The sequence below is a fragment of the Lytechinus pictus genome, chromosome 1, assembly GCF_037042905.1.
Source record: "Lytechinus pictus isolate F3 Inbred chromosome 1, Lp3.0, whole genome shotgun sequence".
NCBI lineage: Eukaryota > Metazoa > Echinodermata > Echinoidea > Temnopleuroida > Toxopneustidae > Lytechinus > Lytechinus pictus.
Window position 1 is genome coordinate 31,981,451 of NC_087245.1, and position 15,486 is coordinate 31,996,936.

A 15,486-nucleotide genomic window follows, 5' to 3' on the forward strand; every position below is an offset into this window, starting at 1 on the left:
ATTGTATCATGTATTCTTTTGTACCATCTGATCATTGATTTGTACTCATATGTCTGGTTTTTTGAATAAATTGAACTTGAACTTGAACTTGAACTTGAACTTGAACTAGGTATTAGTAATTACCTGAGTGTAGCTATTGTCCTTAGGTCACGTTGTATACGCACAGTGACTAAGTTATGTACGTCATTCCCAGCAATGATTGAAAGTGAGTGGTGTGAAATCATCTTCATTGAGCAAGTTTTACCCGCGGGACAGTTGTCAGAATGACTGTGCATGTGCTTTTTAGGCTTGTCCTTCAAAGGGACGTGAAATATTGCAGACCGCAGTGAAAGAAAAACCTCAATTTATAAAATAGATTGACGGAACATGGGTGGCTGTTTTTGTTGTTTTATAGACTATGAAAAACAACTTTTACAAACAAAATAATTATATGTAGCTCACCATTCATTAAATAAACATATATATTACAGGCCAAATAATCAAATTGGACCTTTGCTGATTCGCACCAACACATATCTTTAGTAATAAGTATCCAGTCCAATTCATCGTTGTTTCCCCTGGTTCTGCATGGCAATGATGACCGTAATTATGCTTAGTGTAATCTTCTAAATGGCTCGTGGGGAAGAACCCTAAAACACATTTTTAGCCGCGAAATAATCACATGACGGACGCACACGGCTAGCACGTCCATGATGTGACGTAGATCCGCTTTATATACTGCGTGTAGTATGCTGACGTCGTACTTCTAATTTAGAACAGATTACCGGAACCACGAAGGGGTGCAAATTCCATTCAAATAAATATTCATTTACCTTTTTGATTGCTTCTCTTCAACACTCTTAAAATAGTTGGGCAAAAAATGCCCAACTTTTAGCCAACACTGGGCAACATACTGTCCACACAACCATTGGTTAAAATCTGTCCAAATTGGCTGATAAAAACGAATAATTGGGTAGGGAATTAGATCAATAGGATAATAATTGCAAAGAATATACATATTTTTTTACCAACATAAATTACCCAACACAGTGGACAGTATGCTGCCCAACATAAAGTGTGAAACTTGCGAAGTATTTAAAGATGTCTATTCCTATTTATAGCGATGTCTTCGCACCCACGAATCGATTGGTTTATACATCGTGAAACCGCATGCATTCCTTGGCCCTCAACTAAAATAATTCTTGGCGAAAACCCGTGGCATTTCCGATTGTGCTGTGTGGTTTTCACTTTTGTAACTTCATTTTATTTTGATTCTATTGGGTGGTTTTTTAATGATAGCTTGTTCCAGTGAAGTATTTTGCGACTGATGCGCACAATGCTAATCGCCATATGAGTTTCGAACGACTAGCAGGCCGTTTGAGCCAAAATGTACATATTGCCAACTTTCACGATGACCAATTTCTAGTAATTTCTCGGTTTTGGGTTCATACACACCTATTTTTTAATTTATTTATTCATTTGTTTCATTTTTTTTTTGGGGGGGGGGGCGAAATGGATATTTTTTCTTAAAGGTAAGAAAAGTCTGGAACAAAGTTGCAAAACCGGTCATTGGTAGGGTGCTCCTTAGATGTACAATCTACAGGATATGGCACAACGTCAGTGAACTTTTCATATAGGCCTATAGTGTTTCATAAAAACAAAGTTGAGAGATTATGGGAAGAGAATTATTGTCCACCTGCTTGCTGGTGGTTATTATGGTCATTATGGTAGTCATCTGTCTGCTAATTATGGTAATTAAGGTCATTATTTCGATATTTTAAATAAATCTTTTTACACTTTTTTTTCAACATCGCATTTACTAAAATCTAAGATTTGGTAATTACGAAAGGCTTGTTGTGGAGCCTATGATGACTTGACTCGAATCTGGGTCATTATGACTGTACCCATGCTATGGTTTCCAGGATCCTGTAATGTAATGAGATGTGACTCGATCGTTTTTCCATAATTTACGATGAATGATAAATCTAAGTCAACAGCTCAATTGTTGACTTCTTTTTTTAAAGCGATCAAAATCATATAACTTTCCACAATTTGTTTAGTAGGGCCTATTAAACTGCTGGTGACTAACGCTGTCTTTTTTTTTAACGTTATCAATCTTCTTTTAGTCTTTTGAAAATACTTAACTGGTAATTTATGATAATCTATAATATTCTTTTATCTCCCGCAGTGTAATGGTGGCAAAGGAACCGACGTAATGTATAAGGAACTCTACAACAAGACTACGACAAAGATAATGGTCCTTGGAGCAGGCTGTTCGATTGTTACCCAACCAACAGCGCAAGCATCGCACCTGTGGAACCTGCTTCAGGTAAGTACTGTTCTGTGACTCCATGTGGATGTTGGTATCACCATAATTGTACTTCAACCGGCTAAGAGTTCTTGACTGGTAGTCCGTAGTGTCTCATCCCCATCTCACAATGCACCCACCCCCTCCTCCTATATGCCCTCTGCACAACACCACCTGCTTCAGGCGAATGCTTTTCTTTGAACTCCTGTTGACGTTGGTATCTCCATGAGTATACATGGACCCTCTGCACAACACCACCTGCTTCAGGCAAATACTGTTCTTTGAACGCCTGTTGATGTTGGTATCTCCATGAGTATACACCAACTGGCCAAGATATCTTGACTGGTCCAATTGTGTCCCATCCGCATCTGATACTTAACTCACCATCACTCCTTGCCCCCTCCCCCCAACACCACCCCACCAATTAGCTGAACCATGAATATGATCCTTTTTAAGAATTCACTTTCCCTTGATCGTGGATGTAGATTTTCGGAGAGGGGCTTCCTCCATTCTCTCCCGGTGTGTTGACATTGTCGCATTTCCAACAAAAACAATCTTGACATGGCTTCCATGTGGCTTGTCCACCCATCCTACCCCCCTCTCTGTCTTACTGGTTAGCAATGCGATAAATACATTCAAATGGAGATATATTTAAATCAGGAGAAGGGAAAAAATCTTGTATTCGTACATGAAAGAGTGCAGGACAAGAACGTGGATCATCCATTTGTTGAGACGTAGAGACAAATACTTTGCGACACACTGTTCAAGGGCAATTTGTAAGACATTTGATCATATTGGTTAAGAAGATATCGATGTACGAAAACAACTCCCTGTGTTTCCATCATACCGTAGCAAGTGGGGAAGACGGGAATTTTAGAGGGGTGTTTGGTCAAAGTGTCGTACAACTGATATGATTATACCTCTCAATCAAGCCCCCCTCCCCCATCACATTCCCTCATCCTCGCCCAAACATTTTTTCCTTGCCCTTTAAAATCGGCATGTTAAGGATAACAATTGACAACTGTATATCCAGATTTGTATGTACGGGAAGACGAGAAGGTCACTTGATGGCGTTGAAATCAATACGGTCTCCATTTGGAATAAGCCTGATACACTTTGTAGTTCCGATATTTCAAGTGGTCAAATCAGGGTAAAATTGGAGATGGGGGATTGGGCAGAGCTAGATTAGATTAGAATGTAGGAGAGAATTCCATCTTTTGAGTTTAATTTGTAACCTGTACAGTTAATCAAATAAGATATTGGATGTTCGGAGCAGTGTTTCGTGTTTTGCCTGTTTTGACCTAGATCTGAATGAAAGCCAACTCAATTTCACCATTTCGTCCGTTTGAATTGGTTTTCATTAAAAAGATGTAATACATCCTGATGGATGTTGAGAAACCGATTGATTTTTTAATCCTCACGAAAACATCACGAAGATGAATATTGTGAGGGGAAAAAATACAACAATGTCAGGCATTTTGAAAACGTGTGATATTTTCCAGCCATGTCCTTCAGAACACTGGTTCGTGTATGAACGACCAACTTGTGATATAAAGATTCTAATTTGGTCAAAGATATTTATTCATAGAAAATATTAACCGTGAAAATTATTATCAATTGTCCCCTTGCGAAATGATAATTATACTCAAGAAAAAAAATCACCAAAATGGTGAATTCATAAATTTCAATTTCAAGATGAAATAAAAAAGAAAAAAATACGAGGTAGTTGATCGACTACAATATCATACGGTTCAAAGTATTGAAAATGTAATCTGACGGATAATTGGTTTGCATTTGGGTAATACAGAAGGATGAAATAATAGATTCTTGGGAGAAATTTTGCTCACGTTGAAAAAAGACTGGAATTTCGTTGTTGTATTTTCAAAGAAGAAGACTGACGTTATTTGTGTCTGCACACTGTTAAAATACATAATATTCCACTTATCAGTGTTGTATTTTCAAAATCACTTTTGAAAGGAAGATTTTTTTCTCCAATTCGGTTTGCTACTATGTAGACAAAATGTGGTGTTTTTTCACGCGAGATTATTTTCTCAACGTGTTGATTTACAAAATACACTATGCAAAATTGCTTTTATTCGATACAAAATGGTTAAAGACTGAGCTAGGCTAATACACCAGTTGCAGAAAATGGGCCTATTAACGCCATCTTGCAGCAGAAAAAGAAAATCTCTATCTGAGTTCACGAGGAGTATATAATTGTTTGTTTTTCTCAGAATATCAGAGCACCATTCAGCTCTGGTTTCATGAAGCTTGGCAGCACTTACAAGTTGTCATAGTCTGACAGTTACCACAGTGCTTCTCAGCCAATCAAACCCAATGACAAGTTGGGAACTTATGACGTAGTTGTCAGATTCGACATCTTGTCAGACGACAAAATATAAACGAACCCCCCCCCCCTCCCCCCGGGTCCAAGAAAGATTTCACTCTGCTTTAATAGGGACTTTCGCACCACGACGCATGACGTATTCAAGAACACAGTAAATCTATTGAAAATGCCCGTCAAATGACAAATGGACCGCTGGGAGGTCTTTGTCTAAATTGGTGAACCGGAAGAAAAGTTTCGTCCAAAGTTTCGGAGCTGACGAAAAGTTGCAAATATTCATGTGTTCGGAGTCCAGGACGAAACTGCTGTTTTGATTTACCAATTTTCGAAAAAAAAATGGATTCTTGGCTGTTCTTTGCCATGAATGGCATTTGACAATACATTTTCTATGTTCTTGAATCTGTCGTGCGTTGTGGAGCAAAAACACCCGATTGTCAGCAACCAGCAGAAACTGTGGTGTTGACTGGTGTACATACATAAAGAACCACACCAGTCATTTTACTCTGGTCTTACTTCAACACATATTGGTGTTATTACAACACCTTTGGTTGTTCCTTTACACTCTTTGGTGTAAGTTTCAAATTCACCATAGGGTGTAATTATGATACCCCATGGTGTGGTCATCTAGGGACACAAACTGGTGTGTTAGTTTTATTAACACCAAAGTTTTGTAGTGCATGGTTAGTTAGTCCATGATGTTTGGGAATTAACAAGACTTTGAAATAAATGGAAAAATATGATTAAATTGATTGACACATTTTATAACAAACTTAAATGATATCATTAAAACGTGAATGAAACAGTTAGTAGGTGAATAATGAAATTTAACACAATCATGATACGCAAAGAAATACCTCGCATCCAACGATTAATCGCTTTGGAAAAAATGTATAACTATAATTATGTAACTGTTGCTCCTGTTGAATAATTGATTTATTGACCTAATAAAGGATGATTATAATTTCAGAAATCATCATATTCCCTACGTGGTTTCGATCATGGCAGGTTAACGACACGTGTAGCACGTAATTATAGAAACCACAAATTCGCAGAAAGCTTCTTAAGAGAGAAAGATTCTTTATAATCTTCTCAGACTCATATTTACCGCAACTCATCTCGCGTCTTCCCGCCAAAATGTCTTGCTTTTATCAGCCTTCTCTTACCTACTTTGGCAGGGGATTTAAGGGGGTGTATCTAGTTATGACCATATCTATTCTCTCTCCGATGCATGAAGGTTATCCAACTCTTAATCGGATTATCAATATACTGACACAGATCTATTGGTTATAATTTGTATATCTAGATTGAATAGATCGATAAAGTACACACCACGTATACTGGTTGGGCAAGAGATGATAACACCCTACATTATACGTCGAAGGTCGCACATGCTTAAAGATCAGTGCAGAGTAATTTAAATGCTTGGAATTAATCTTACGAACGTTTGCAAGGTTTTTTGGTTGATTAGTGTTCTAGATGGGTTTGAAGTATATATAGCTTTAGTACGATGATAATTTTGATAAGAAAGGAAAATCAGAGTCTTAAATGAATTCTTCATCGCAGAAATGCTTAAGAAGAGCTCTATAATTGATTTTTTTTGTCAGGTTTACTAGATTAAAAGAGCGACAAAGAAATCTTGATAACTTAGGATAACTGTATTATTCATATTTCCAAACTTTCTAGATCATAACGTGACAAAGAAATCTACCGGCCGATTGCATGAATATCAATAATGAGCCTATTACGGTTATCATTACATTAACTAAAAAGCCGAAAGCTAAAGTCATGAATGAATTCATCATCACAGAAAACCTTATAAAAGCCTTATTATTCATGTTTTCAGGCTTTGGGGATATGAAATAACAAAGAAATACACATGTTACACATATAGTGCATTATGCTAATTACGGTAATTACTTCATTGGCTTAAAAGGAAAACTATATTAGAGTCATAAATGATTTCCTCATATAGAAAACCCTATAGAAAAGCTGCATTATTCATGTTGTCAGGCTTTCTGGATATAAAATGACAGAGAAATCCAGGTATATTACACACATTCTGTTATTAGTGAAATTATGCTAATTACGACAGTCTTACTGTATAAAAAGGAACATGAGTCATAAATGAATTTCTCGTCATAGAAAACCATAAAAGAGCTGTATTTATAATTCGCGTTTTCAGGCTTTGGGGATATAAAATGCACATAATTTCTGCGCTATATAAATCAGTGTATTATTATTATCGTTATTATTATTATAAAATGACAAAGAAATATAATAATTATGTTTCACATATATGTTAATTAGTGCATTATGTTAATTATGGTGATTATTTAGGCTTAAAAGGAAAACTAGAGTCATAAATGAATTATTCACCATATTTAACCCTAGAATAGCTGTGTTATTTATGTTTTCAGGTTTTCTGGATGTATGATGACAAATATTGCACATGTATATTAATTAGTGAATTATGCTAATTATGATAATCTTCCTGCATAAAAAGGAAAATTATAGTCTAAATAAATTCCTCGTCATAGAAAACCAATTATGAGCTGTATTATTTATGTTTTGGGGGGATTTCTGGACATACATTCACAAATCGGTCTATGTATTACACTTATGCTAATTAGCTCATCATGTTAATTACACTGATTACGATGACTGCTTTGCCTAAGAATAAAAGGTCATGAATGAATTCCTTGTCACAAGAACCCTTAGAAAAATGGTATTATTTATTTATCTTTCTTGTTTTAGATAAGTTGCATATTACATATATAAAGTATGCAAGTTACATGATTATTCTAATTTAAAAAAATGCCCAAGGTTGCCAAGGTGGCAACCAAGCTAAGTTTACTTCAAACCCCATCTAGAACGCACATCAAACAAAAAACCTTGTACTTAACAACTTTTCCAGGTACGGAAGACTTCTACTGGACTACCTGTTTTGTCCAGTATTATATGCTATTCATCTTATATAATTATGTTCGCGGGATGGATGTTGAATAAAACCCTAATAAAGTATGTTCTTAAGTAAGCAAGGGCATATTTAAAAGGACATTAGAGCAGTAAGTAAGGTCTACATTCCCCCTGCCAACCCAATTCGAAACCCCATCAATTTCAATGTTGACGTTTGAAAAAAGCTACGTGTAAGATTAGAAATCAAGTTGATTTTATCAGTTATTCAAAATGTTTAGCACATCAACGAATAAATCATAATATTTGGAAGAATCTCTGATAAAAAAGAAACCCATATCAAACAAGGCCATTGCAAATGCTGACCCAGTTTTCAATATCTTTTAATCGTTCTGTCATTTTTTTTATCCTTCGCATAAGCACAAAAAAGTATGTTCCAGATTTGTCAAGATATCGTTCGCCTGACCTAGATGTGATATTGATATCAGCCTACTGATAGAAACGAAGGCGAGTTTGCCGTTATGACATGATGCATGTTGCATGTTTACAAGTAAAAATTATTATTGTCTGGGCCTATTGTCATTTTATTTATATTCGGCATTTCAGCAAAGATTAAGTTACAAGCAAGTTACATGATTACAAAGACAGAACAAGGATAGCTACAGAAAGTCCAGGTGGGTGTTTCATAAAGCTGTTCGTAAGTTTATTAATAAGAGCGACTTTAAGAACGACTGGTGATCCTTTCTTGTGGTAAATGGTATATTCATTGGCGATGGTTTAGCGCATAAGAAATGATCACCAGTCGTTCTTAAAGTCGCTCTTAACTTACGAACAGCTTTATGAAACGACCCCCAGGTTGCCTGGGAAAGGAAAAGTAAAATCAGGCAGGCGCGATAGCTCAGTCGGTAGAGCGGGGGTTTCGGATTCCGGTGACCCGGGTTCGATTCCCAAGTGGTGCGCTAGTGCCCTTTTGTAAGGCACTTATCGTCATTACCAGATCCCTCGGAGAGGACCTTAAGCCGTTGGTCCCCTGGTTGCTTGCTCACAGGCACTCGTGCTTTCTTAGCAGTAGTCAGGTAAAAAAACCTCGGTATAACAAAATAAGCTACTATAACCTGTAGGCTTTCCTCCCCTACCTAGACTTGTAAGTACATGTAAACATCCACGATGATAAAAGCACACATACAAATTCAGATAGAAATAGCATGCAAAAGTTGATATGTATACAAAAAATAAAATGAAATAAAGCGGGATACAAAACAAAATATAGGTCAACTTAAAAGAAAAGGTGTGATGATTGATATTTTATTGTAAATATTACTTATATTGAAGAGGTAAATGAAATATAAACTTACAAGTCAAATGGTTTGGAATTGACAACCAGAAGGGAATATGAAGGTCGGTATAATACATGTAGGTGTGTGTTCATTAAAACAAAAGGGAACATAATGTACTCCTGACTATTACTTTTCTTCATCAGGTTTAACAAGAATTCTGGATGTATCGCCATTATTAGTCTGAGAAAAGATCAAATGACCAGAATACTGCTGAAAACTATTAACACAAAACTGAAGTATACTGCATGATAATGCTTTCAGTTATGTCTGAATATTGCAAAAATAGCATCCGTTATTTATGTTTTAGGAGATAATTCTATTTTAAACCCTGTTTATATTTCGAGTGACGTTTTTCGGATTTGTAAAAGAAAAAGGAACGCAAATGCACATTCTCACTCCAATTTCACTCTTTAGAAATTCACTCTTTGAAGATCGAACATTTTCATTTTTCAAAGACTGGGAGGGAAATAAAAGTCAAACAGCACGATTTATATCTTTGGTTGATTATGATTATTATTTGGCGACTCTGATTACACTACTCCCGGCACCACTTTTGTTGTGCATGCTTAATAGACTTTTTTTTAGGGGGGCAAATAAATGGTCTTATAATGCGCCAGTGTACACTTACACAAAACAACAAATATATCTATCGTCTCAAAACAATTTTAATATTCAAAAAGAGAATGCTGATAAATCAAATATCATATCCAAATGTAAGGGTTTTTTCACTCGGCTATCCACAGAGAGATTTTTATACGTATCCTTTATTCTTGACATTATTTCTGTTTCACATTTTTTGGGTAGAATATATGCCTAATTGGTGTACATGTATGATCAATGTTGTGAGCCCAAATCATATACGTAACCATTTTTTTCCTATCTAATCTTTCAGCTGTCGTATTCTTCGGCCTCACCAAAGTTATCCGAGAGAGATCTCTTTCCAAAGTTTTTCCGGATGTTCCCACCAGAGACAGTCTTCAATGTCGTCAAGTTCGCCATGTTACGCCACTTCAACTGGCATAAGGTCGCCACTTTACACCAAACCATCGAACTCTTCTCACTGGTATGGACTGATTCTATTCAATTTAATTTAATTATGCAATATTTTCATTAAATACTTAAACAATTGTTACATACACATATAGATATGAAGATGAGCTTATGGATAAATTTTTTATTGATCAATTTTTGATACTCAAATTTATGTAAATTTTGTGTATCAAAAAATATCATTCTCATTATTTTTGTCTTAAATTTCTAACCCCCAAAATACTGTAGCCCCTCGAGCACAAAATCAATAGCAATACAAAGAATCACATAGCGTTGTAATTCGTACTGCTTTGATATACATATATATATATGTATGTATATATATATATATATATACCATCAAAATTTACACTTACAGTGGTGCTAGAACGTTAGTGAATCCAACCTTCATGCTGAGTGATGAATGGAGACAACAGCACTACAATTATGTTCGGTGAGCCCAGAGAAACGAGCTTTATTGAATGTAATATTTTTATCACCTGACTTCACAATTAAATATCTAAAACATTGCAGAACCTAAACACTTGAAACATGATCATTTTCCGCAGGGGTTCACTAACTTTTTAGCACCACTGTGCTAAAATGTATATATATATACATTCAAAGTTTACTTTTACAGTGGTGCTAGAAAATTAGTGAACTCCACCTTCATGCTGAGTGTTGAATGGAGACAACAGCACTACAATGTTCGGTGATCAAAACAAAACTTTATTGAATGTAATATTTTATCATCTGACTTCACAATTAAATATCTAAAACATAGCAGAACCTGAACACTTGAAATATGATCATTTTCCGCAGGGGTAATTCACGACCTTTTTAGCACCAATGTATCTTTCAAAAGACAGTTTAATTTTATGACAATATTTATCTGTTTAAACGATATTAATACCGACTGAAAAAAAGTATTAAATGAAAACCACCTTTTTGTGGGGCGAATTCACAACGCCTGGCCTCGCAATGATATATGGGTCATAAATCAAAGATAGAAGGATCACTAATTTCCTGCAATGTTTATTGCATTCCATTCAAGGTTAACAAGCCCATAATGTCATTCACTTATTTTATAAGTACCTTGTGTTGGTGTCCTTTTTTTTACTGACAATTGGTACAAGCTGTTAAATTCCTTAATATAAAAATAAATAGATATCTTTGAGGGAAGACCTTACAAATGATGATGTAAGAGACCAAACGAAAGTTACTCAGCCAAATAATTGCAAAACGAAGGCTGAAATGGCTTGGTCACGTCCTAGGATGCCAGAAAACAACATAGTCAGGAAGGCTGGAAACCAGAAGCAGGGTAAAAAGGAAAAGAGGGAGACCGCATCTAACATGGTGGAGAACAATTAAAAGAGATCTTACTGATCGGGACACAACTTGGAACGAAGCAGTCCTCATCCCCCATGATCGATGCCAATGGCGGACCCTTGCGAATCAATGTCCACATATACATGTATATGGAACATGCTAAGTTCTAAGGTCTAATTAAATTCCTTGCTTCTGATTGCCTGGCAGAAACATTTCCAGTAAAAGTGACAAAATAATGCTGGTGATAAAAGTATGCATTTGACAAGACGATCCGTAAGACTGTCCCCTGTAATTCAAGTTGGGATGATTTAATATCTTACAACATCTCCATATAAACTGACAATGATGTATCGGATTCATTACAGGGCATAATTACGAATGTCATTTATCATCATTTCTCTCTAATTTGTTGAAAGGCAAACCTTGTAGGGAAGTTTATCTTCATTTCTTTCTGCCGTCGAATTTCATTTTTTGTTTGTTTCATTGATCAAGCTCTCAATGGAAAATTTCGACACAATAATATTTTGATACACAGCTCTATAAAGGGATTGTTAAACTTTATTCAGGATATAAAGATGCTTCTCTTACAGCCAGTGCTGTAACCATAGTTCCAAAACTCGAGATCAGACAGGAATCACCCGAGATTTTTAGGCTAATCGATCAATATGATGACTGCATTCTCTAACGTCCATACGTTGTAGTCAATAGAGGGAAATGATAATTCATACAATACATGTATTGAGAATCATGTAATGATACTTATCAAAAATATTTTCAAGGTATCCTACAAAAACAATGTTACATGCACTGGCAGCATGTAGGGCCTCACATGGATTTTATTTATTATTCATTATTCGAATACAAAAAAAAGTTAAAAGGCCACCGCCATTTCTGGAAGGAACCACTTGTATTTTACTTTTTTTGACAAGCACTAAAAATAATGGGTCATCGAAATTCTGTCAGGGGTCTCTCTGGCAACGCCCCATACCCCACTCAGGTATAGGCCTACGTGTATTTACCACGTGACGTATTAATCTTTCGATTTCCATCAAGAAGTTTTATTTTCTCTTTTTTTATTCAAATCAACTTTTTGTTCACCCAAGAAAAATGTCGATTTGAATCAATAGCGAAAAATTAAACGAGGATAATGCTGGAAATTTCATAAAAATCGGATGTAAAATAGGAAAGTTATGACATTTTAGAATATCGCCTATTTTTCACAAAACAAAACTCGGTGACATGCAAATGAGAGAGTCGATGATGTCCCTTACTCACTATTTCTTTTGGTTTTTTTTATTGATTGAAATAAACAATATTTCATTTTTTTACAAATTTTACAATAAGAGCTAACTTGACTGACACATAAAATACCACATGTTCAGGGAGGAATAATATTCCACATGATAATGAGGAGAAAATTAGAATATTTCATACAATAAAATACAAGAGAAATAGTGAGTGGATGATGTCATCAGTCTCCTCATTTGGATACCGACCAGGGTGTACATTATAACTGTCTTGTGCAATTAAGGGAAACTAAAAACTGCCATAACTTTCTCATTTTACATCCAACTTTGATGAAATTTTCACTGTTTTGCATGTTGGATTTTCTCTTTTTATTCAAATCAACTTTTCGTTGGGGGTGGACTTGTCCTTTAAGTGAAAATTGAATGGAATAAGCTTTACTTTGTATTAGTTTTTTTTGTATTCTTGTAGAACTTAAGTATAGTTTAGTAATTACGTAGAAACCACATGGATATTTCCATCCCTTTCGTAGTTTGGTATTTATCAAGACCATTCAGCACTATAATATATGGCTCTTGGAATCAAGATACAAGGACTGTCGATTTCCTGTTATATTTATTACATTTCCATTCATGGTTAACAAGCCCATAATGTCAGTCAGTTGATTTACTAATACATGTTATAAGATCTTCTATTCCGAGAGCATTACATGAAGCGAATGTTCGTGCCCCTTTTAACTAACAATTTATTGTTACAAGCTATTAAAATCCTTGCTTGTGATTGGCTGACAGAAACATTTCCAGTGAAATTAATTGACAAGACTATTAGTGAATCTATCCACTTGATTTTCAAGTTGGGATGATTTGATATCTTACCGTATCTTCATATAAACCGACAATAATGTATGGGATTCATTACAGGGCATAATTACGAATGTCATTTATCATCATTTCTGTCTACTGTGTTGAAAGGCAAACCTCGTAGGGAAGTTTATCTTCATTTCATTCTGCCGTCGTATTTCATTGTTATTTTTGTTTAATTGATCAAGCTTTCAAGGGAACATTTCGACACAAATTTTGATACACAGCTCTATAAAGGGATTGATTAACTTTATTCAGGTTCTATAAGCATGCTTCTCTTGCAGTCAATGCTGTAAGCATAGTTCCAAAACTTAAGATCAGGCAGGAATAACCTCAGATATTTACGCTAATCGATCGCTTTTTATGAAAGTCATATAAACGTCCATATAATGTAATAGATGGAGAATATCATTATTTAAAATAGTTGAGAATCATGATGCTTTTGAAATAATATCTTCAAGGTATCCTCTATAAACGATTTTACACGCACTGACAACATGTAGAGCCCGACATGTCTCAGACTTTTGCAACCTCCACAAATATACTTTTAAATGTTGTATGTTTATTTTAAAGCGGATTGATTCTTGTCAAAGAAGATCTTGTTTTTTTTTCCAAGGGACCTTGGAGACCTATATGTTCTTCATAGCATGTTTTTGTATATTTATGATTTTTTTATATATGGCTCCAATCATTCTTATCATTTGCAATGCTGTGTAGTTCAATATAAGTTTTTATCATTATTATCTTGATGCAATCCTAGACATATTCTCCTCCATGTCCTCGGGGATACAATCCTTGATGGGTTTGATTAAACTTTGTATATGTCCTTAGATATGTTTTGACTTCACAGTTACTTGTATATGGATGAATGAAAATAGATACAAATACAAATATACAATAACTGATCGACGAGACAAATAAAACAGCGTTATATAAGCAAAGGAATTATAGGGCTTACAATCAACAATTCATTCATCTATCATACAATATTTGTCTCACTGCAGAATGCTTTCGAGTACGGTATCCGTTTATTGAACTGATTTGTTTCCAAGTCATGGTCATCTCTAATCGATCGATCTCCCTCTTTATGGCAATTATCTTCATTCAAAGTTTGTTAATATGAATAAAATCAATAGCTCATACGATTGCAATACTATTTATTTTAAAGTCAAGGCAGTATTTTGTTTAACTTCCGTACAATATACCAGTCTTCAATGTGATATCGTTTTTTAATCAGCGGCATTTAAAAAAAAAATCATTATTATTAAAATTGTAGTTTTTATATTAGATTTTGAAAATTTTAATGTTTAGCGATTTAGGTTGCCCGAAAATAAGTTTTCATTTTACAACCTTGATTATTGTAAAAGAATACTTTATTATGATAACAACTGATATTGTATTCTATATGTTTGATAATATTTTTGGAGAAAACACGATTTGTCTAATTCCAAAAGGATGAATCCCTCTTTTGTACATTAAGAGAAAAAAAACACATCACCATTCTGTGAAAAATGCGAGCGAGAGAAGTGGGCGAGCAAAAAAATGTTGACCGATTTACTACAAAAATATAATTTTTGGTAGATTTTTACTTAATATTCAAAAAATAATATACATATTTCTCTTTGGCTTTCGTTTTTTTTATTCTCCTATTTTTCGTTGGTGTGATTTTTGTTGTTGTGGGGGTGGGGAGCATGGCCTCCAAGCACCCCCCCCCCCATCTGAAAGGTTAGTAACCGTAATATACACATACCTCCACTCAGGTACACTACTAATTCAACCTCTAAATTTCTACCAAGAAGTTGATTTGTAACATCTGTTGGAACTTGGAAATACAAAGTAAATCTCGTGCTGTTCTGTCACAGTAGAATAATATAGGTATTTGTTATCCAAAGTGGGCGCGGCTGATTCTTATTCTTGTCTGAGTTTGTTTGAAAATAATTAGACCTTGAAAATTCATCGCGAAGAAGCAGCGCATAAGCCATCTAACTTTTACAGGGTTGAAAGTGTCTCTTAAGTTTGATTAGTTAAACTCATTCTTATGCCTGAGCATAATTATCGTCCCCTAAAACTAGGCTTCATGTATTAAAGCATGTGTATTATGCGATTTCAGAGTAACAGATATGACCATGACATTCATGTATG

At 35.1% G+C, this 15,486-nt stretch overlaps 1 protein-coding gene across 1 annotated transcript in view; it reads left to right on the forward strand.

Moving 5' to 3' along the window:
* The first annotated feature begins 2,170 nt into the window (after positions 1-2,170).
* The window catches only part of LOC129265831 (gamma-aminobutyric acid type B receptor subunit 1-like), a 42,896-nt gene continuing 29,580 nt past the window's right edge, over positions 2,171-15,486 (forward strand). Inside the window, exons 1-2 of the mRNA XM_064100466.1 lie at positions 2,171-2,308; positions 9,774-9,944. Coding sequence (XP_063956536.1) covers positions 2,195-2,308; positions 9,774-9,944 — 285 coding nt within the window. The 5' untranslated portion in view covers positions 2,171-2,194. The remainder of the gene's footprint in view (positions 2,309-9,773; positions 9,945-15,486) is intronic.